General features: G+C 31.2%; 6 protein-coding genes across 14 annotated transcripts in view; 3 read left to right on the top strand and 3 right to left on the bottom strand.

Moving 5' to 3' along the window:
* Positions 1–2,714, top strand: part of LOC117209603 (GTP-binding protein RAD-like) — a 76,543-nt gene extending 73,829 nt beyond the window's left edge. For both annotated transcript variants that reach the window (XM_033451804.1, XM_033451805.1), the window contains one exon: positions 1,481–2,714. In XM_033451804.1, coding sequence (XP_033307695.1) covers positions 1,481–1,716 — 236 coding nt within the window. In that variant the 3' untranslated portion in view covers positions 1,717–2,714. The remainder of the gene's footprint in view (positions 1–1,480) is intronic.
* Positions 2,715–6,971: 4,257 nt separating this feature from the next.
* LOC117209606 (sperm mitochondrial-associated cysteine-rich protein-like) lies at positions 6,972–11,030 on the bottom strand. 4 transcript variants are annotated; one of them, XM_033451811.1, is made up of 4 exons: positions 10,764–11,030; positions 9,742–10,058; positions 7,891–8,003; positions 6,972–7,790 (listed from the first exon to the last, which is right to left on the bottom strand). In XM_033451811.1, the coding sequence occupies exons 1-3, from the start codon at positions 10,847–10,849 to the stop codon at positions 7,990–7,992; spliced, it is 417 nt and encodes a 138-aa protein (XP_033307702.1). In that variant the 5' UTR covers positions 10,850–11,030; the 3' UTR covers positions 6,972–7,790; positions 7,891–7,989. The 4 variants fall into 4 exon arrangements, 2 of the variants coding, with proteins under 2 accessions (XP_033307702.1, XP_033307703.1); XM_033451812.1 differs by having other exon boundaries at positions 6,972–7,756; XR_004487942.1 differs by lacking the exons at positions 9,742–10,058; positions 10,764–11,030 and adding an exon at positions 8,272–8,473.
* A 273-nt stretch (positions 11,031–11,303) lies between these two features.
* Positions 11,304–12,214, top strand: LOC117209601 (mitochondrial pyruvate carrier 2-like). The gene is made up of 3 exons (XM_033451800.1): positions 11,304–11,727; positions 11,799–11,940; positions 12,040–12,214. The coding sequence occupies exons 1-3, from the start codon at positions 11,628–11,630 to the stop codon at positions 12,179–12,181; spliced, it is 384 nt and encodes a 127-aa protein (XP_033307691.1). The 5' UTR covers positions 11,304–11,627; the 3' UTR covers positions 12,182–12,214.
* On the bottom strand, positions 12,214–15,206 carry LOC117209599 (peptidylprolyl isomerase domain and WD repeat-containing protein 1). The gene is made up of 8 exons (XM_033451799.1): positions 15,008–15,206; positions 14,559–14,661; positions 14,276–14,472; positions 13,991–14,184; positions 13,565–13,902; positions 13,299–13,488; positions 12,637–13,212; positions 12,214–12,396 (listed from the first exon to the last, which is right to left on the bottom strand). The coding sequence occupies exons 1-8, from the start codon at positions 15,102–15,104 to the stop codon at positions 12,253–12,255; spliced, it is 1,839 nt and encodes a 612-aa protein (XP_033307690.1). The 5' UTR covers positions 15,105–15,206; the 3' UTR covers positions 12,214–12,252.
* Positions 15,207–16,043: 837 nt separating this feature from the next.
* LOC117209619 (probable N-acetyltransferase san) lies at positions 16,044–17,652 on the top strand. Of its 2 annotated transcripts, none has more exons than XM_033451849.1 (4): positions 16,044–16,282; positions 16,787–16,943; positions 17,059–17,225; positions 17,327–17,652. In XM_033451849.1, the coding sequence occupies exons 1-4, from the start codon at positions 16,275–16,277 to the stop codon at positions 17,499–17,501; spliced, it is 507 nt and encodes a 168-aa protein (XP_033307740.1). In that variant the 5' UTR covers positions 16,044–16,274; the 3' UTR covers positions 17,502–17,652. The 2 variants fall into 2 exon arrangements, with proteins under 2 accessions (XP_033307740.1, XP_033307739.1); XM_033451848.1 differs by lacking the exon at positions 16,044–16,282 and adding an exon at positions 16,659–16,681.
* Positions 17,653–18,124: 472 nt separating this feature from the next.
* On the bottom strand, positions 18,125–22,286 carry LOC117209615 (hormone-sensitive lipase). Of its 4 annotated transcripts, none has more exons than XM_033451840.1 (10): positions 22,139–22,286; positions 20,881–21,315; positions 20,601–20,802; positions 20,303–20,516; positions 19,988–20,178; positions 19,561–19,843; positions 19,102–19,464; positions 18,629–18,954; positions 18,421–18,546; positions 18,125–18,345 (listed from the first exon to the last, which is right to left on the bottom strand). In XM_033451840.1, exons 2-10 carry the CDS (start codon positions 21,261–21,263, stop codon positions 18,277–18,279), a joined length of 2,157 nt encoding a protein of 718 aa, XP_033307731.1. In that variant the 5' UTR covers positions 21,264–21,315; positions 22,139–22,286; the 3' UTR covers positions 18,125–18,276. The 4 variants fall into 4 exon arrangements, with proteins under 4 accessions (XP_033307731.1, XP_033307729.1, XP_033307730.1 ...); XM_033451838.1 differs by lacking the exon at positions 22,139–22,286 and adding an exon at positions 21,491–21,747; XM_033451839.1 differs by lacking the exon at positions 22,139–22,286 and adding an exon at positions 21,501–21,747.
* Positions 22,287–23,805: the final 1,519 nt, after the last annotated feature.

The following is a 23,805-nucleotide window of genomic DNA, read 5'->3' as shown; positions in this document are numbered from 1 at the left end:
GTAAGAGCTTCTGAAACTGGAAAAGGTCAACAATAAATAAACTTGTTACTTGCGTTGATTAACATCGATGTTTATATTAATGAAAGCTGTTGCCGTGCTTATCGGTTTCCCGCTAACTATACACGGCCGTTCTGACGAAAGCTGATAGTTGCCACTTGGCGTGATGATAATTGCTAGTCGCGTAATTACGCGTTCGTGCTCGTACGTATTAGACGAGATTCAGTGAAACCTAAATACCGCTAATTTGAATCAAGATTAGGCTTTCTTTTTCGTGCATTAGGTACCATTAAGGAAAATTAATAATCCTGACAACTACGCAACGTAGTAATTCATTCTTTTGTTCCTTCTTTCATTTCGCATGTATTTATAGTACTTGAAGTAAACAAGTAATTTTCAATGACACGATCGTGAAGCTGCACGTGAAGTGGCGGGCATACGACGTGATCTATATTTATAATATTAAGGTATAAAGTATAAAGTATCAGTGAATAAACAGATCGTTGTACGAACTTATGCTAGCTTCTATTCTTCTTCTTTATTCTTGTTCTTTCTTTTGTAATCCGAGTATTTTAGCTTTATTCGTTATTTGCTGTTGCCTTCTTTCGGTGTATTTATCAGATTGTTGTTTCAGAAATTGGATGGAACAGGAAAATATAACAAAATAAAACAGATTTTTCTATGGCAGATTTTCTATGGACACGTAGATTAACACTTTACCGACCGATAGGCGATTAATCGGTTTTCTGTCGCCGACGCTTACCGACCGATATCTTACCAATCAGTTTTTTGTCGCCGATAATCTTTCTCGTTATTTGAGCAGTAATTTGTTATTTAGTACTAAGGTACCTTGCTCAATTGCGTCAATTGCGTTGCTTTCTAAGCTCCCACAGTTTAATACCAATTTGAAGAACTTATCGTTCGCGATGAACGAAAAGAATGGTATTGGAGAGTGTAAACCGAAACAGAGCCGGTGCCAGGGAGAATCTGCACCCGAGCTACCGATCGGACGTGCGTATGTTGTTGAACCACTAGGGGTCGGTAAAGTGTTAACAGCTTCGAAATGTTTAAACGTTTTGATATATCTATACAGATCGTATACTTAAGGATTGATTCTGTTGTAATAGTAAATTATTTAATTACAGCAAATTAAGAAATCCGAGAACGTATTTATTATTCGTTGTTTAAACAGCGATAATTTTCGATTGGCAGAATTATGATCCGCTGTTTCTTGCTTCAACCGTCGGATCAATCTCAATAATTACGATTATTCAACGCAATAACCAATGCGCTGTTTACCATTTAAATAGCGATAAATAAAATTCCATTGCAACGATTCCGATGCAACGTAAATAGTTGACTCGAAGAAGATATTGAAATAATTGATAAAAATAAGAGAAAAAAGTCTTCTGTGATCAAACTGTTATTGTCGCGTTTACTGTCTCAACTTCAGCCTCTCAATTCGTAATCTCTGTGCCAACAGTTGGCCGACGTTTGGCGAACAACTGCGGCTGCAAGTTCATCGAAACCTCGTCAGGACTTGCCCATCACGTGGACGAGCTGCTGGTCGGCATCCTAGCGCAGATTAAGCTGAATCCACAACGGGACCGCGACCAAGCAACCAGACGAAGAAGAAGCAAGCATCGTAGAAGGATCTTGAAACACCTGTTGGGCTTCAAAAGGAAAACGAAAAGCTGCGAGGACCTGTTCGTCCTCTAACGTTTGCCCGGCTCGAAGTAACGATTAAGAATACGTGAAAATTAGGTTTGTCGATCGTCTGATTCTTCTTTTCTGTGTACGTGAGAATCGATATATAGGATGTATAAAAAAAAATGCTGAGATTAGACCTAAGGAACATGTAGTAGTCGTTAAAATAAAGAATAAGAAAAGCATCTTATAAATAGGGCGCGAATATTTATGCGAGCATATTTTTATGAATATAATAAGATAAAAGTGTTATCTAGATAGGCAGTTAATTTTATTTACTAAACGTTACCATGTATTTATTTGTGCGTCTTTGCTTATTACGTGGGATTTCGCGTATTTTGCCGCTAGCTTTCGATATTTTCAATTCCACGTAAACGCGTAACAATCCGCAACGTACTTGTAAATATAGATACGAAAATCATTATTTTTCGAGACACACCACCTTTTTCAACTGCAAATTATCCTTATTCGTTTATATGCGTTTCTTTCGTGCATCACGCTTTTGTATATCATTGGACGATGTTAATAAGTTTTTGTGTAACGTCAAGGGAATGAAAATACGTAAAAATTTGGCGACTAATTTCTGGCCCCTTAACAAAAGCCTCTCGCACGACTCTGAAGAAATGAAACTCGAGAATAGAATCTCTCACACTCTCGATATTTTATTCATCTTCGCATACTAAATGTATTCTGTGCATTTTCGCGTTCTTCAATTTTCCATGAATACATAATAATAATAATTTTCCATCCATCCATAATAATAATAATTTTCGTACCAATATTTCTTAATACCTTCTTTATTACTGTAACAACAATAACAAAAACGATAATAATAACGATAAGAATATTAATCTCCTATCGCGAGCTTATCTCAGTATTTTCTACTCCTATATGCTAATTATTCTTAATTTTATTCGTCGAAGCAGAAGGCTCTTGCTTCTGACATTGCTTGTACAAAATATTCTAAGTTGATTTTTGTCTAATTTCTTGTATATTGATTTCACTTGCTCTTCCTCTTTAAATTGTTATTAACAATACTTGAGAATGATATTCCGTTTGTAATATGCAATCTACAGGCTGAGTGCCGTGCACATTTGTACAATATATGCTCTTTGGTTTCTAGTTTGTAGTTATTGCACATCGCAGCATTTTCCTAATCCACTGCTGAAATATATCGCCTCTACAGCTTAAGATAATTTCAGCCCATCCGGACGGTGTAAGCCGCGCTACGTCTCCTCTTATCGTCGTTTTTATTTTACCGAGTACTATATGTTCCAACTTCTGGATAATTTGACACCAACTCCTTTCGACACCCTACGTAGCAGAAAGAAGCTGAAATCCAAGCGAAAACCGAATACGAAATTAACGTAAGCCGTAAGCGTGTAAAACGTTGGAAAAATACCAAGAGTCTGAGAAATATCGTTTATCGAGAAGAGAAAGCAGATTGCGAAGAAGTATTTTTCTTGGAACCACGTGCAACGGTTTTTCAGATCTTTTTTAATGGGATTCAGTTTGTAGCATTCCGAACGGGCTTGAATAAATCGAAATCGATTTGAATGAAATTGAACTGGCAGAGAGAACATCCCCGAGGAAACACAGATCTGGGAATGAGAACGATGAAAAAAGTATAACGTATACTTTGTATACTATGCGCGTGATATTTTCAATTTCGTACGCGTTTGATTTCAAAGGGAGAGAGAAAGGGGAGGACACGGAGTTTCGCGCACGAAACGACCAAAGTATGAATTTATCGGGGATGTTCCCGGCGAGATTCTCTGCAAAGTTTCCACGTGTTGCCAATACCACGGCTTGTGCCTCGTGCGAAACGTTAATGTAAAAATACGATTTGAAATGATACGGCTTCGACATTTTATTTAAAATTGTACATTCCTCGATATTTCTTTCGTCCGTCTAACTTTGTATGTAAATTCTTATATGAACAAAAATTGAGAAATTGGTTAACCAGATGGTTTAGATTCTTATATGAACAACAATTGGGAAATTGGTTGATCAGGTAGTGTAAATTCTTATGTAAACAAAAATTGAGAAATTGGTTAATCAGATAATGTAAATTCTTATGTAAACAAAGATTGAGAAATTGGTTAATCAGGTAGTGTAAATTCTTATGTAAACAAAAATTGAGAAATTGGTTAATCAGATAATGTAAATTCTTATGTAAACAAAAATTGAGAAATTGGTTAATCAGATAGTGTAAATTCTTATGTAAACAAAAATTGAAAAATTGGTTAATCAAATAATGTACATTCTTATGTAAACAAAAATTGAGAAATTGGTTAATCAGATAGTGTAAATTCTTATGTAAACAAAAATTGAGAAATTGGTTAATCAGGTAGTGTAAATTCTTATGTAAACAAAAATTGAGAAATTGGTTAATCAATTAGTATAAATTCTTATGTAAACAAAAATTGAGAAATTGGTTAATCAATTAGTATAAATTCTTATGTAAACAAAAATTGAGAAATTGGTTAATCAATTAGTGTAAATTCTTATGTAAACAAAAATTGAGAAATTGGTTAATCAGGTAGTGTAAATTCTTATGTAAACAAAAATTGAAAAAATGGTTAATCAGATAATGTAAATTCTTATGTAAACAAAAATTGAGAAATTGGTTAATCAATTAGTATAAATTCTTATGTAAACAAAAATTGAAAAATTGGTTAATCAAATAATGTACATTCTTATGTAAACAAAAATTGAGAAATTGGTTAATCAGATAGTGTAAATTCTTATGTAAACAAAAATTGAGAAATTGGTTAATCAGGTAGTGTAAATTCTTATGTAAACAAAAATTGAGAAATTGGTTAATCAATTAGTATAAATTCTTATGTAAACAAAAATTGAGAAATTGGTTAATCAATTAGTATAAATTCTTATGTAAACAAAAATTGAGAAATTGGTTAATCAATTAGTGTAAATTCTTATGTAAACAAAAATTGAGAAATTGGTTAATCAGGTAGTGTAAATTCTTATGTAAACAAAAATTGAAAAAATGGTTAATCAGATAATGTAAATTCTTATGTAAACAAAAATTGAGAAATTGGTTAATCAATTAGTATAAATTCTTATGTAAACAAAAATTGAGAAATTGGTTAATCAAATAATGTAAATTCTTATGTAAACAAAAATTGAGAAATTGGTTAATCAGATAGTGTAAATTCTTATGTAAACAAAAATTGAGAACTTGGTTAATGAGGTAGTGTAAATTCTTATGTAAACAAAAATTGAGAAATTGGTTAATCAGGTAGTGTAAATTCTTATGTAAACAAAAATTGAGAAATTGGTTAATCAATTAGTATAAATTCTTATGTAAACAAAAATTGAGAAATTGGTTAATCAATTAGTGTAAATTCTTATGTAAACAAAAATTGAGAAATTGGTTAATCAGGTAGTGTAAATTCTTATGTAAACAAAAATTGAAAAAATGGTTAATCAGATAATGTAAATTCTTATGTAAACAAAAATTGAGAAATTGGTTAATCAGGTAGTGTAAATTCTTATGTAAACAAAAATTGAGAAATTAGTTAATCAGGTAGTGTAAATTCTTATGTAAACAAAAATTGAGAAATTGGTTAATCAGGTAGTGTAAATTCTTATGTAAACAAAAATTGAAAAAATGGTTAATCAGATAATGTAAATTCTTATGTAAACAAAAATTGAGAAATTGGTTAATCAGGTAGTGTAAATTCTTATGTAAACAGAAATTGGGAAATTGGATAATCAGATAGTATACATTCTTATATGAACAAAAATTGAGAAACTGGTTACTCAGATAATGTAAGAATTTACATAAAGTTAGACGAACGTACAGTTTTTAATTAAATTTTGAAACCAGTCGTGTGACCGGGTCTGGTAAAGTCAGTGTCGAGGATTAGAATATAAAAGCTTTGAAGGGGAGAACGACCATTTGTCGTATCATATCAGCGGTGTACTTTGTCCTTCGTGCGAATTAGTTCGCTTCGCGACGTTACGGGAGAAGAACGTGATAAGTAGACTACTGCGGAGTTTTATGCGAATTCGCATCTTAATGGATGCTACTAAAAAAGAAATGGAAACCAGACAGAAATATGCTGTATCCGTTGATCGTGTTTGCGAAGAGTATCGTACATTCGATATTTTCTATATACTTGCGTATTGTCCGCACGTTATTCTTTTCTTACAATCATTTACATTTACATTTCTTACAATCGCAGGAAAATTCGCACTCAACGATAAGTCAGGTTTTCCGTTTCTATTAAAATTCCCCTGTCGATTTGTTTTTGCAGCTGAACAAAATAAACGAAGCTACGTGTTCCAAAGCAGAGCTCAGATCCATCGATCGCTAGAATCTCACAGAAAATCAGTTTCTTTCGTTTGTATCGAAATGTTAGAATATCAACATATTAAATTGTACCAAGACGTTCGTTTGCAATCGTAAAATGCCATTAGACTTCTTAAAAAGAATCGATCAAAGTGTTTACAGTCTTATCGTATCTTCCCTGTAATCTTCAATTGTTTACAAAATTTTCTGTCTCGTGGTTTACCTCGTTCTTATGTGTAACGTTCATTGTATAAACTACATAAACGTGAAATTCCCTTCTTCCAGTTGAAAACAATTTGATGGAAGAAGAAATGGGAAACAAAAGTCGTAGAAAAAAGAACTAATGATTAATAACAATTGAATAAGCTTATTCAAAAACAAATCGTAAATCCTAACAATCTTTGCAAAGCCTAATTATTTATTCGTTGGAACAGTCCTTACAATTTCTTCGTTACAGTTATCAATATTACCCAACAATAATTATACCATTTTATTTACATACATTTTCAATTTATTCCTAAATGAGAGACAACCGAATATTATAAATTCTTCGACGTTCTAGCGCTTCTTCTTTCCGCATATTTGTCCATAAATACCATAAATAAGATTTCTCTAACGATCCCTGAAATTATAAAGCGACGAAAGCTAGACGGACTTATTACACGATCCACTACGTATAAGCGTAAAAATCGAAACGAATAACATTTACGAGACCGAAAGCAACGACAGATAAATTGTTGTTCTTGCGAATTGTTACTCTACATAACGACAACATGCTTCGAATAATTTTAAGAAGAAACGAAAGAAAAGCAGAGGGAACGAAATGTGTTTTAAAATGTATTTTAGACGAGGCGAGGAAAACGTATATTCGTGAATTTGTCTGTAATCGATGGACGATTATCCCTGACCAACGTTACATCGGCTTTTCTCGTCGTAATTGCGTTTTTTCTTTTTTTTTTTTTTTCTTTCTTTCGCTAACTTTTAAGCTTCCGCTGTAAAATAAATAGGATGTTCGAGCGTTGTTATCGCTGTGGTATTCAATTTCCAGGATTCGTTGTAAGCTAAGCTTCGATTTCAACGATTGGAAGATTTCCTATCCTGTAAATTGATTCGAGATAAGCGTGATTGTATTTTAAGCTTCGACCCATGGGACCCGATATGGACATACGAATAAAGTCGTTGCGTACGATAATCTTGTCGCCCATTTAAAATAAGGTTTAAAGTAAGCTTTCTTTTCTCGTGTTTAAATATTTGACATTTGTTCGTATCTTCGTTTCATTCCAAAATTGTCTGAAAATCTCTGTCAATGTTTGTAGTATTTTATTTTAATCTGTAGCCTCTTTATATTGTTTACAGGCTGTTTCAATGTTACTTTTAACGTTGTAAAACGCGTAACTTGGGCAAGAATCAAATTCGAAAAATTAAACAGAAAGCGATTCGATGTGATCGAATTTTAAATTACGTTAATGAGCGAGCTATAGATGAATACATCGATCAATCTATACCCATTAAGCGTTTCGTGCGACACTTGCATTATTTTATTTGTTATGTTCATATCACGTTATGCGAAGATTCTCAATGTACATCGAAGTTTAAAATAAATATTATATATCATACAAATTCGAAACGATTCTTCTACAAATTTTTACACTTTTTTTTTAACTTCGAACGTTGCTCGAAATTGATAGACAAGATATCAAATAAATTTTCCAAAACTGTTCCCACTGACACCTGCTAAATTAAAATCCTCCACTTATCTCCATGTACGCTAAAAAAGCGAAAATTTAACGAAATATGCTTAAAAACAAAAGCAAATGTCGACCAATCTTCGATCGATATCAATGTTACCTACCAAACAATTGTATTACCTTCGAATACGTTCCACAGCTTACTCGTGTTCAATTCAATTTTCAATTCGATACTTTGTCGTTTTCCTTCGCGTGGTAACACGTGAGACCTCGTCGCCGTCAACAGTACGAAACTACAAAATATGAAGCAATATACAAAATACAATCTTATAAATAATTGGTTAATTTACTTGATTGTTATTAAACTACGAAGAAATTAAGTTATCGCGTAGTGTGTTCTATTCGTAGCTCGTTAACATCGCCAACACGTTTGTAACATTTCCTCGGAGCTTGTACGAGGCATAAAATGTTACTATAGAATACAATATGTCCCAGTTTTGTTCTCGCGAAACTTTATCGGCACAGCTAGGGACAGATTACGTCGGTCCACATTATAATTACATTTTAAGATATTGTCCGCTATTTAAGAACGCAGCACTCGCGTCTACGACAGCAAATCGAATCTATCGCGTTACTAAATTTCTTGTTCACTTTCCCCGATAGTGGCAAATACGTCGGAAATCCTTCGCGATAACTCCTAACGCCATCTTAATTCGTCTTTAACGACCATCTCTCTTCGCGTTTACAGCGACGAGTGAAAGTCCATTGGTGCGATATCCGATGATCTCTGGAGCAAAAAGAATCGATCCTCCTCCATCTCTATCTATTGTCGAGGCTAATGATCGTTTAAACATTGCCAGCATTGATTGACCGAATCAACGACCTCTACAAGTAGATATCAGAAACAGATAGCGGGAATGCTTTATTAATTACGCTGTGCCGACGAAACACCAGCCCCTTATCTCCTGGTATTTTCTTTCCGATAACTTTTTAATAAAGCGTTCTACATATTTCTTTGCTTATCCATTTTGCTTGTAGAATATGCTGGTAAAGTTTCGCGGAAAGAAATCCTTCGGGACACGCCGTACCAATTATATACGCAAATTTAAGTATACGCTGTTTTAAATGAAAGCGAGAATTAAAGAGTTGAAGAATCTAATTGTAATGTAAAACCGGAAGTACAGCGAAACCCAAAAGGCTGGGTCTATGTAAATGAAAAATAATAAACTACATGCTGTCCAAAGGGATGGTCGTGCGTTTGAAATTTTAATCTTCAAAGACAAACAGACGGCACCAGTGTCAGATTCTGTGTATTTTTGCATCTGAAAATCTTTCGTAAGCCCGTAGAAGCACGCGTGGAATTTTTTGATGAATTTGAAGATACAAAATTGCACAAAACGCGCGTTAGGAAACGTATACGATATCCAAGGTATAACTGGCAACGCAACTTTCAAAATCTAGGTCCTATGTTCTTAATTATGTCGATTCTCAATTACGAATAAAATTTCATTGGATATACCGGATTCGATACGGATTTATGAGCGTACATCGGTCCTATCACTGACAAGGAGATGGCAGGAACTGCGAAATCTCGAACGAGTTGGCTGTGTTCGATGCTTTAGGTTTACGTGAAACAGCCGCGAAAGGATTCCCGTGATCCCATTGTTCCCGAGAAATTGACGTGTCTTTTCTATATCCTACTTTACCGATTCTCTTAACATCGATATCGTGTTTCCATTTAACGTTAAACGTTCGCCACTTTCTATTTTGAGAAATTGAAATTTTTTGTTATTTCCGCCCATTACAGCGCTGCTACGTCTCCTTACGATTTTGCGGAAATCGCAAAGATATATATTTTAAAACATCGATATCCTTCCTTAAGTTTAACGTTAAATACTGCTCGTTTTTTATTTCGATACAACACGTACAGGCATCTCGTTCCAGATTTCTTATCACTTTTTACCATCTGCCGGTAAGATCAGCCGGTTACAGAAATCGGCGCTCTAGATAAGGCACTTTATATCAGCTCACTTGGATAGCACGGCAGTGGAGAAGGTGAAACGCAAGGTCTCGATGGCAGTGGAGCACACATTGGTGGTGGAAAACAAGCAGGACTGGGAACTATAGGTATCCGGCAACAAGGAGGTGATGGCGAACAAGAGGGTGGTGATGGCGCGCAACAAGAAGCTGATATAGGGCAAGGTCGTGGTTGTGGACAACAGGGGGTTGGTGGACAACGAGGAGGCGGACAGCAGGGTCTCTGAGGAGGAATAACGGGACACAACTCCTCGATTCTCGGTGGTAATACAGCGGAACACGTGGGTGGAGGTGGTACACTAGGACACTTGCTGCAAGAGGCATTTATGAAAAGTTTGAGAAAAATGTAATCTCTGTTCTTCGGGTAGTTTTCTTTTTACAAAAATTCAATTTTCTACGTTTTCTACGTTCTTTCCTATGTTGTGTTCGTGTAAACTTATTTGTTATTTAGTTTATTCTTCTATTTAGGTTAGGTTTTAGAAACTTGCTCGTACTTCCTAAATTCTTTCTGCATTATTTTAAGATACTTGCTGTAAGAGGCGTTCTTAAAAAGACAGAGGAAAACGTAATCTCGGTTCTTTAGATATTCTTCCACAGAAATTCAATTTTCTAAATCTTCTGTATCCTTCCTGTGTCGTTTGTGCAGACTTGTTTGTTATTTAGTTTATTCTTCTATCGTTAGGTTTTAGAAACTCGTTCGTGTAAAGCTACTGTGAGTTATTATGATGTACGTGAAATAAATTAAATCTTGCGTATGAATAATGAATATAGAATAATTAAAAGAAAAAGAAATAAAAATATTCCATCAAGATTCCTGCATGAAATCAAACCACGTTCGTATAAAACATATTGCTGCATACATAAATAAAAATAATTCAGGAAAATAATGATTTATATATGTTTAAACTAAGCAATTTCACATTAGTTCTGCTTTTAGTAGTAGAAATATTATTTCCTTTATCACTGCATAAAATTTAAATCTTTTATCCAGAAGGTAATAACGAGAGTAAACGTACCAACACTCGATAGCGCAAAGCAAATATTTCATTTCCTCCAAATCGTTCCATGTTCCCTGGCTTACACTGATGCTACGACAACTCATTTTGAATTTAATATTACAGAAGTTCTGCTGTGTCTTAATATTGACGACATTCGTGAAAATCTTCTTAAAATTTAACAAATTATTTTTTTATGCCATGTGGGTTATATCGTCTTAAACATAATACAAAATGAACAATTTTCCAATCGTAATCAAAAAGTTACCAACAAATATCATTTGTTTTAAATTTCTATGAAAGATACTTGACGAAATAAATATTTGTGAAATTATCTGTATTTCAATATTTTGCGATCTATATTGAAATTTTTTGCAGAAGAATAACATATAATAATATGATGGGATAATTTATGAAAAGCAAAAATCTGAAATGAAATTTTATACTCAAAATATAATTTTTACACAGGAAAAATTTCAATTTTCTGTTCTTTATTACGATAAATTATTCTAATAATTTTTATTACACAAGTTTATAAACAAAATGTTCTTTTACTTTTTTATACGTACGTCTTTTTTAATTTAAGATCATCTAATACGCAATGGTATCACAATCGTAACCATAAACGCATCTATTAAATAAGTAATATCTTAATTGTTATCCTAATTAATTAACTATAATTACAAATATTTATATTATCTAAACGTGTTCATATTTTTAATTTCTCGAAATAAGCTTTATTTATTAACATCACTAGGTATAATCAAACTTCAGTATGACCAAGTCAAACCTTCTATTATCCCACATATCATTTTTTTCCTGTCAAACTTTATGACAAAAAACGATTTTACGATCGAATAAATAAAAATTAATTACCATCATACGATGCCTCCACCGAAGAAGAACAGTGCTTATCAACGGTTAATGATACGAATATCTTGCCTCCTTCCAGCAAAACTTCGTCCTGTTTTTTTACATCCTGCAGGTTGGAAAAATTTTTCACGAAGACAATCCATAAAAACTTTTAATTTGTTGTTAATATTTTTATTAATATAGGACCGACTACTGTATTCTTTTGGGCACCTACGTTTAAATGGGGTTTGGTGTTAGCAGGATTGGGTGACATGAAGCGACCTCCAAACACGATTTCTCTTACGCAAACTGCGAGTCTGATGATTACTGGTGCCATATGGTCCAGGTATTATTTAAACGATGCTATTTTTCTCGTAAAAATGTATACAACAAACATATCGTTTTAAGTGAAAGAAGTAAGATTTACAAATTATTTATCCATCAGGTATTCACTGATCATCACACCAAAGAACTATAATTTGTTCAGTGTAAACGCGTTTACGTGTTTAACGGGAATGTATAATTTTATACGAGCTCTGCTTTACAAAATAGAACAAGAGAAGGCTGAGGAAAAGGATTCAGAATAGTGTTCCGAAAAGGATGTGTATATAGCATATCATAAATTCAATATCATTATTTTATATATTGAAATTAGACATTATTTCACAGTAACGCTAACTATTCGAATATCATCATAAGGTTTATCAGTTTTCGGATTTGTTTTTACTTGACTAATATTTTGTACAACTTCCATTCCTTTCACCACTCTACCGAATACGCTGTGTTTATTATCCAACCAAGGCTGAAACAAATATAACATTAATATTAATTAATATATTAACGTGTTACCATTAATATGTGTATTAAAATGTGAATGATTTCAATTTAATTTTTAATCAATTTCTAATCGATTACAAGAAGATAGTAGTAGATTTTTCACATGCGTTGCATTGATAAATTATATAAATTATCTACTATTCATCCTACTTTCACATATTCTCACATAAAAAAAAAAGAATTACGCAAACTCGTCCCAACTTACAGTTGGTGTCAAAGTAATGAAAAATTGGCTGCCGTTTGTGTTCGGCCCAGCATTAGCCATACTTAAAGTGTACGGTCTGTCATGTTTTAAATGTGGTCTAAATTCGTCTTCAAACTCTCCTCCCCATATACTTTCTCCGCCAGTACCAGTTCCAGTAGGATCACCAGTTTGAATCATAAATCCCTTAATTACTCTATGGAATATATGTCCATTGTAATAACCATTTTTCGAATGAACACAGAAATTTTCCACTGTTCTCGGAACATCTTTTCCAAAAAGATTCAAGTGAATATCTCCAAGAGCTGTATGGATAATTGCTGTATCATAGATCTTTTGTACGTTGGTAGCTTCTGTAGAGGAAATAATATCTTCTTTCGATGGTCTTTCATTGAAGACATCTCTATCACATTCTTGACTTTTGGTATCCTCTGGTTCTCTCCTTGTAAACATATAAAATCTATTTTTTTTATAAGCTGTACAAAAGAGTGTTGGATCAGGACGATTCATTTCCAATGTTGGATTTTCTGCAGCCTCCATTTCTACAGTCACAGCAGCTGTAGTCTTCCTGGCTTTCCCCTATACATTTTTAAAATATTAGTTGTTATCAGCTAAAGTTTGTAAAGATACAAGCATCTTTCGAAACGTGTAAATTTTATACACACCTGAAATAAAGCTAATTGCATAGGACGAATATTTTCAGGTTTCCCCATAATCCTAATACATCGATTTGTGTACAAATTTACAACTTTTACACCTAACATTGTGCTATATAAAATTATATAACCTGACTCATCAAAAACAATATTTCCTAAGTTCGTTTCTGTTTTATCCAGTTCTCTTTCTACCGCCATTCTAAAGACGTTATCAATATATTGATTAGAAAATAGATTCAGTTTTATGCTAAAATTTTATTAAGGAATAACGTTACCTTCGTCCAAATTCCATATTTGGTAATTGTTGTGTCATTTGTTGTAATTCAGAAAACCTTTGTAACGTTTCATCAAATATTCTATACAATTTCCCAGTACGAAAATTGAAGACCCTAACTTTTCTATCTCCACTGAGAGAAGCAAATTTTTTACCATCTGGTGATACTGCTAGCCCACATGGATAAGTTTTATTTTTTGCAAAATCAAACAAATCTGTATCCAACTTGGTTTTAAACTTAACGCACTTGGGATACCTGTACTCCATTTTAGGTCCTGTCCAATATTCTACAATACCGGCTTTGTCTGCAGAGATGCACGTTTCAAATGCAGAATTGTACTATAAATGATAACAGTTTATATAAAAATTACTTAAATATGTTAACTTAAATAAGATCACAGAATATGATTATGCTAATTTCCCTTACTTTCATTACAACCACAGGTTCAATATGTAATTTCTTAAAAACATGTAATGGCGTATTGGTCCCTTGTCCATCATAAATATAAATTTTATTTGATTCCTGAGCAGAAACTGCTACAGCAGATATTGCATCACCAGGAGAATATATCCATTCACAGCAAAGTGGAACAAAATGCAGCTTTATCATATTAATCATGTCTGAAATAAAACAATAATATCAGATAATTAAGCCATATTAGTTTAATACAACACAATAAATTATTGAACGTATCTGATAAGATCTACTTACCAAAATTTATAACATCAAATATCTTTATTGTTTTATCTAAGCTTACAGTGCATGCGTGAATACCATTACAGCTAGCAGCCATAGACTGTATAGCCATCATATGCGCGCGAAAATGCTTTACGAATTCTACTAACTCCTCTTGTTTTTTCCAAAATTTAACATGTCCATCGAAACTACCCGTTATCACAAAATTTGATCTGTACAAATACAAAACACAAACTTATATTACAAACATTATATTATTATTTAAGAGATAACATTATATATAATAATAAATACTAACTTTGTTACCACAATATGAGTGATTACATCTCTGTGCATATAAGATTTTTCGTAACATTCGCAACATGGTAAATTATCTATGTATACTTGTTCATATTCAAGAACTGAAAATTAACATTGAATTTAATTAAATAAAAAACATTAAAAATTATATATATACAAAATATTGTATTTTCCAAAATTATAAATTACATTTATTGATAATGAAAAACATGTAATTAACATTACAAACTTATCAAAAGTAAAAAATTTTAATACTACAATCAATTAATTATTTATATAGTTATGTCATATTTATCTTATATAAATAAATTTTAACACTTCTCAATTATATTTAAGAATCATATTGAAATTTTATACGATATAAAAAATAAAACATATAAATAACACTTATTCATTTTTTATAAAATATCACAAATACTAAACATAGAATAGGTTATACATGTATACCTTTCTGTTTCTTTCGAGATACAGCTTCTGAAGGTAATGGTCCAACCCAATCTTCCTCATTATCGCTTCCACTATGTTCTCTTTTATTATTAGACATTATTATAAAAAAGTAAAACGAAAAACTTACTATAATAAACAATAAACTACGCTTCAAATTGACGTTTATTACTACGCTTTCGACACTGCGTGTCACTAGTGTCATGCGATATCAATTCTATTAAAACATCTATTATTATTGACATAATATATTTTTTATGATACAAACTTTTCTTATATTAAAAAAGAAATGTAAGGTTTATAAATAATTTACTATAACCAAATTATGTAATTTTATTTTTATGTACTTTAAAAAAAGGTATAATTTTTTATGTATGTAATATTATATCATAAATAATCATATGACATTAAGATTTTTGTTTCTTTGTGTCTTTACCACAATGATTAATATTATTTCTAAGTTACAATATAAATTAAATGTATAAAATCGTAAACGGCGATAGCATTCTTAAATTTGACCCAAATTTTCATATATAGCTTTATAATTATATATTCCTATAAAATTATTGCCTATTTTAGTGTAATATATATTGTTAAATTTAAGTTTTACAGCTACGTAACTGATTATGTATGGTAAATTAAATTCTGTGATAATAATCAAATTACTAATAAGTAATAAGTACATAAATGATTGATAAGTAATTTGCGTCGTAGAGTATTCCATATATTTATATTATTATTTTTTATTAACATTTTGTGACTAAATATATTTTGTATTACACCTTGACAATATAATGAAATGTATAATAATGATATAAGTACGCACAAATTTGAAATATAATAAAACATATTTTGGATTCAGTTGGATCTGAAAAAAGTCTATTGAATTGAAATTTTAGGAGTATATATATATATATATATATATATATATTCAATATATAATATAAAAAAATGTAATGCATTGTTTTCATATATATTTAAATATAATAATATGCATGATATTACTTTTTCTTACAATTAAATATGTTATTCACAATTAATTAATAAATTTTTATGTATTCTAAAACCTATCGAAATGTGAAGAAGCAGATATATGTATATTTAACCTACTCCACTAATAAAATTTCAGTATAAGAAGGACGAAGCCGCGTAACGTTATTGTATAATATATACGGCTTATTTCTTCGTAATTAACTTGTAAAACAATTAATATCGAAATTTGTTATTGTTATTTATTCGAGAAGCATTAAAAATTGTTGTACTTCCTAATATGACTAGGTAAGCCTCAAAAGTTTTAAGGTTATATTGTTATATTACGAATCAAAACATTCTAAAAACAATTACATTCGTTTTATTCCAACATATTATTAGAAGATCTATACGATCATTTTCCTTTCACTTGTGATGTGCAATAACTATCTGTAAATGGAAATTTTAAATATTCGTGCTTTCAAGGGCATGTTTATTTAAAAACGTGTAATTAGAAAATCGTAGTTACAGCATAAAAAAGTAATGAATGAATTATGTGCGAAAATAATCTTTTAAGTACAATAATTTCTAGAAAAAAAATTGTTGAAAGTAACAAAATATGAATTCCATAAAAATTTTATAATTTCGCGGTTTTAAAAATCCTTTGTTTTGATAGATAAAAACATGTTTAATGATATCAATGTACATGTATGTATATATACATATAATATTTTCAAATTTGTATGTGATGTATGAATAAATTATTATATATATATATTACGTCAAGTAAAAGTGGGAAATTAAAAATTACAGATCAAAAATAGAGTTAGGAGATGTAACACCACATAATATAAAACAGCTCAAACTTCTTAACCAAGTGGTGTTTCCAGTCTCGTACAATGAAAAATTTTATAAAGATGTGTTAGAAGCAGGAGAGCTAGCAAAGCTTGCATATTACAATGATATAGTGGTATGTTATATTTGTTTATATACTCAAACGATATATTGAGAAACATGTCAATATTTTGAATAAAAATTGCTATTAATTTATTATTATTAATAGATTATAATATTATTTATTTCAGGTTGGTGCAGTTTGTTGTCGAGTAGATACCTCTGAAAATTCTAGGCGTCTGTATATTATGACATTAGGATGTCTCTATCCTTATAGAAGATTAGGAATAGGTACTGTAATGGTACAACATGTTTTAAATTATGTTTACAAAGATGGAAACTTTGATTCAATCTTTCTGTAAGTATTTAATGAAATTTATTAAATATATTAAATTCCATTTGCAAATACTCATATATAAATAGTAATTATTACTTTTATATGTTACTTTTTGTTTACAGTCATGTTCAGATAAGTAATGAAGGGGCCATTGACTTTTATAAAAAATTTGGTTTTGAAATAGTAGAAACAAAGGAACATTATTACAAACGAATAGAACCTGCAGATGCTCATGTATTACAAAAAACTTTACGTCCTAAAACAAATCAAACAAATAATCAACAAAGTAATCAATAAAAATCGTTAATCATTAATTTATCACATCTCAAAAACCTACATGTTTTCATAGTCTGGTAATAAAATTATTTTTATTGTACTTCCCAGTGTGTTATAAGTTATAAAATTAGAGTTTTATAAATAATTTAATAAAGTTGATAAATACAATGTACATCGACGTACACAATATAACATAACAATTCCATAAATTATTAATACTCGTAACAAAAGTTTATAATTTTCCAGTTATTGCCAACATTATACATATCACTCTTTTATACCACTTTACTAAACTCACGTTACATTTATAATACTTTATTTATGTTTAATACATTTAATAACTTGTGTTAGCTGCAAAAAATATTATAATGATCAGAACTGAAACAATCTGAAATATTTTGTACAATCAATATATCTATAGTCTTATTCTTTAAATATTTTCTGAGTAGAAAATTGAAAGCTAATTCGATTTTCTTGCAAATGCACATTCAGTAAACATAATACAAAGATATTACCATTTAAGTACAGTAACTTGAGATTATTTGATTTAAAATTATTTAAATACCGTGATTATCATTAATAAAATATAAATATATAATATAAAATATGTAGATAGAAACACACTTATGACATTTATGCACCAGTGGATAAAGCTTTTGGTATATTGCAAATTATTGTGTCTTTGTACATAAAAAATCAATTAAAATTGGCATCTGAAAAACAACAATAGCAAAGAAACTTTTGTTCCCGCATATTAACATTCATATATTAATGAGTATTTTTCATATCCATATAATTATAGTGTTAGTAGTTCTTGCAATCTTTTCACACATAAATCTGACCCTTCAGATGCCTCTTTTGAAACCTGTAAATTTAAATAATTTGATATAATAGAACGTAATTTAATATTATTGATTTATTTGATGAGAAAAATATTTACTGGTGTTAAGTTAAGAAAGCCATGAGGTAAACCTGGCAATATGTCAAGCGTGATTAATACACCAAGCGATCGAAGTTTTCTTGCGAACATGACAGAGTCATCCAGGCATGGATCTAACTCTAATGTCTATAATAAAACATTTTTACATATATATGTAATCTTTTTCGCATATTATATTCCATACAAAATTTACTATTTAAGAATTTACCAGCATTTTAACGGGTGGTAATTGTGCTAAAAGATGATCTGCTGCAAGATAAGGACTTAAATATGGATCTCTGGGTACTGTAAATATAAATTCCTCCATACTACTTTTCGCATTTTCTATATCCAGTTCTTTGGATTCTTTATGTCTTCCACTAAGAGACCATCCAAAAAAAGACCATGATTTATCATTCTTTGAAATATTGTTTTCTGTGCTAATAGTGCCATTTCCAATATGTGTTGAAGCATTTGTACCACAATTTCGATACAGTCCAAAAAATTTATTGACATATTCTTGAGATCTTGCTTCTTCCTGTAGATGTTCTGTTCCTGTTATGTTAGAGAATGTTCAGAGAGTATTTAAATGTAAAACCGACTATAATAAAAACAATGAACTGTAATAAAAGTTATATAATACACTTAAATTATTTTCTTAAAAAAATATCTTTATGTTTAATCCATTGTGTGTTTATATACCGTCAACTTCTGTTAAAGTAACAGAATTCAAAGTAGAATCAGATGGTAAGGATGCTAACTTATGTGCATCATTTGTTTCATCTCCATTGGGACTGAGAGCTAACGCTATTAGATCGCTTTCACTCACTTCAGCAAAAGATTCTGATTCTGACTTAAAACAGTCAGCTGCATATGCTTTTAAGCAACGTAGAAGAAATCCCATAGGTAATAATGGGTCTGTAAGGCAAAGTAATCGTGAAGGTGATAGCACAAAGTCAACAAGTACTGGTGTGTATGCCATAAATATTCCATCAGGTTTTCTGATATTTAACTGTAAACATTTTAAGGTAACTCCCAAATTTAAATTGGCCCCAGCAGAATCACCTATAAAAATTTAATATACTTATATATTATTTATACAGCAATATTCACATAAAACTATGTTAAGAAGCTAACACCCTGCAATGTTTTACATCTTACCAGCGAAAAGTATTTTTTGAGCTGTACTCCCAAGCAATGTACTTGCATGATTTAATGCCCATGCATATGCATATAGCACTTCCTCGAGTGCACGAGGGAACGGAGCTTCAGGTGCTAAACTGTAATCTATACTTAAAATAGGTATACCGAGATTTATTGCCCAACTACGTAAGTATGTTTCATGAGATAGCGAAGTCTGTGCTACAAAACCTCCACCATGACAATGAATTATTAATTCGTTGGACAGTCCATGCAGTTCTCCCCCTACTCCACCTGAACCAACCTGAGAGAAGCATGTACTGCACAGGAGTGAAACTGATGATTCACAAAAATTTCTACTCAATTAAAGGTAAAATAAAGATAAAAATAATAATGAAAATTACTGCTAAAATTACAGATATATAAAGTAATCGAATTATCTCTTTACCATTCCTAAACGACGTTTAGAACTAAACAGCCTAACATGTATTGGCTTTTTTCCAATATGACTGTTTGGTATTGGAATTGAGACAGTTGATCCACTTAATGTAGGAAGTGTCAATTCTTCGGGTGGTATAGAAATTATTTGATTTATTGCCAGAGAAGGAGCTGTTATAGCAGGCAACCTACGTGTAAGATCTAAAACATATAATAATATACGTATATGACATTTTGAAGTAATTAAACTATAAACATAATGAAATAATTATTACATTTAAAATAAATTACGCATATATTATCATTAAAAATCGCAGTATATTACCAGCCTCATTGAGAAACCAAAATGCTTGACAAAATGAGATATCAGCACGTTGAGACACATCAACAATACGACGTGCCCTTATTTCAGGATCTAACATGTACTTGACAGAATTAGCACATCTTGCTAATAATGTACCATTAGAATAAAAAGCTTCGCTGAACGTTGCCATACAAACCATTATAGTTTTTAATATGGGCTTTAAGTTGTCATAAAACTGAAAACACAACATATTGAACTAGAAAATGTTAAAGTAGTTACTAAACTAAAGCTATATGTATAGATATCCTTATTAGTATACCTGGAATCCCAAGCACCTGCCATAAAAACAATACTGATTAATACTATCTACTTTACTTAAAATTTCATGTGGATTATGACTATCTCCTATAAAGAGAGATGGTTTTCCATCACTTAAATGTTCACTCCAAGAATAAAGAGTTTGTAAATGTTCTAAGCAAGTGCACAAAGATGCCAACAGCTGTGAGCAAGCCTCAATTTCTCTATAAATATTTGTACTTGTTAATATAACTTTAAATAAAAATATTTAATAATTTTATTTAGTGAATTTTAAAGACTACCTCATATAGTAACTTTTACGAAAAAATAAAGAGTCCTTCTGGCAATATATTTGATGACAGACAGAACGAGAGTGAATAATACATTTGTCTATTAACACTAGAAAACTTCTATATCCATTACCAGGTGTTTCCGCATCAAGATCAAACATTGGTGCAATTCTACTAATTTCTTTGTATAATGGTTGTAACTGTACCAAATGATCTAATATAGCCATAAGCGCAGCTCTAATTCTAATACTGTTCTCATCTTGATGCGACACAAAGTACTCCGAATTAGCATGACATAGTTCCCGTAATGCTCCCCATTGTAAAGGCTCAACATCTTCAAATGGTCTGTCAAAGTCATCATCGAGTGACATCTGAGCTGTTCCCTGCTTAGTCATTTAGTAATAAATTTTTAATTGATTCCTTTACTACAAACAATAAATGTGGAATCTGCAACATAAACATTTATATTATTCTATTATTTGTTGACAAAAACAAGTGTTCTTATAATATATTTCGTAACAACGTACTGCTATTTTTCAACATAATTAAAATATAATACACATAAAATATCATTAATACGTACAAAATGAATGCGTTCATAATTGGTAATGAAAACTGATACCTGTTAGTACTTTTACAATTCATGATGTTAATTCGAATTAGGTTATCAAATTTACTCAGGATATTCAGATTACGTTTAATTATTTTTTAACTTTCGATGTACACTACATCATGCTTATATACATTAAACTCTTCGTATACATTGTATTGTATATTAAGCAATAGCTTCTATTTTGAATTTGACATTTCTTAAATCTTTATCATGGTCGCCATATTGTTTTTTCGATCGATAGCATTATCTCACTGTAATAGCACGCGCTAGGTACGAATTAAGTGTTATTGACATGCATATGTTTGAGCAATAAACTACATGTAACTAGCGAGAACACAGTTGTAAGATGGACTTAAAATAATTCTTGATCGGCTATTGTATTTATGCTAAGAGAAAATGATTATCTTTCTGTTTAATTCTAATGTAAATTAAAGACTTATCGTAACATTCATAAACTTAAATTCATAAGAGCGATAGATTTTATCAATCAATTACTTGATAATTATTGACCTAATTAGAACAGATCATCGAAAGCTTGTGAATCCCTATTATTGAATGAAACTGAATTACTTAAATGATAATATCAACAATATAACAATTAGGAAGTAGATATATATAATAAATAATTGTATTATCGATATCAATAGGAATACTTACCAGACACATGTATGTCCCTAAGCTGTGGTATTTGCAACGATAGCTAAAGAAACCAAACAAACGTACATATATGTACATGCGTTGTTTCGGTACCAATTTCGTCAGACTAATGGCAATGAACGACAAACAACAAATTACATTCCTACGATCGCTGCTATTACGTATTAGGTAATGGAATCGCGTCAGATGAATTAATCACAAAGATATACCAGTGATATCTAATAACAGCAAAAAAAAAAAGAAATAGATTTTCTTAGAAATTTGGTTATCTAAGATTTTTACTGTGAACTATACTTATATGTGATCAAGCTAAGTACTATTGATTCATATTTAAAATTATACTGTGTATACTATATATTACATATGAACTTAGTTCATTGCATGATAAAATCTTAATATTAATAAACAATATCATTTACTTTGTGAATATCTTCAGATATAAATATTCTGCAAATATGATTGATACGTTATTCATAAGGAAATATTAAATGAAAAAAAGACAGCTCAATTTTTGCCGTTGCCGAAAAGTAACTAACATTCAACTAGTAATTATCTTTGTAATTTATTTATTGATAAGTAAAATTACATATATCCACAAACACAATACGTTCTTTTCACGGAGTGTATTAATGCGATAAAATTTGTGAGTGGCGAGGAGAAATCCTTGTGTGATGGAGAGAAAGAGGGAGACGGGGAGTTAGTTTAATCCTCCGGTTAGTAACTTTTCTACTCGTCGAAGAACGGTCACAGAAACGTTCTATAGCAAACGTGTAGTTTCCGATCCTACAATTAAAGGCAACTAAAAAATTATCCATCGTGTTTCCTCGATTTTTTCTCTTTTTCTTTTTTTTTTTTTTTTGCTTCGGTTCGACCAAGTGGGCGTTCATATGAAATATCAGATATTTTTTATCGAACCACGACGCTGATTAAGTCCGTGCAACGTCGATCAATCGGTTCGCACAAAGCCAACATCTTAGTCGAGATATTCAGCTGCCGATAAACGATACATAATGAACAACGCATAATAACATATAAAAATGCGATACCGAAGTGAACTTTGATTTAAGCTTTGAAATCGCTTTGTTGTCAAATGGCAACGAATGCAGGAAGTAAGATCGAAAACTAATACAGCGCTGTGTGTAGGCGTGTACACGAGTATATATTGCACGTACAATCTTGTTCTCGCATCTCATCATTGTTACGATATTAAAGTTCATCGAAGACGCGATTGAATCGATAGAATCGTAAGAATCGATCTATACCGAAAGAACTGCAAAAATAAAGTTTAGTTCCGTTATTATTCCCATTTTCGCCGACTTCTAAGTCCGAACCGCTACGCAAAGGACGTATTTATTTTTCTCATTTTGTTCCTTCATTCTTAAATTTGTTTCCTCTTCTTCTTCTCCTTCCTCTTCTTCTTCTACTTCTTCTTCTTTTTCTTCTTCTTCTTTTTCTTCTTCTTCTTCCTATTCCTCACTTCTCACGTATCTTTTTTCCACATTTTTTTTTCTTTTCTTTAAGCTAAAGTTTAATTACCTCGGTAAATATTTATTACCTCTTTACAAAAATCAATTCTTAAACTTATACAGAGTGGCTTGATGCAAATTCACAATATCTTGAAGTGAGAAAGTGACGGATGCTGCCGCCAAACCAACAGACTAAAACTG

The sequence above is a fragment of the Bombus bifarius genome, unplaced genomic scaffold, assembly GCF_011952205.1.
Source record: "Bombus bifarius isolate JDL3187 unplaced genomic scaffold, Bbif_JDL3187 scf7180000008178, whole genome shotgun sequence".
Classification (NCBI taxonomy): Eukaryota; Metazoa; Arthropoda; class Insecta; order Hymenoptera; family Apidae; genus Bombus; species Bombus bifarius.
Note: the sequence above shows the minus strand (reverse complement) of the source record. Positions and strands in the feature narration are given on the sequence as shown.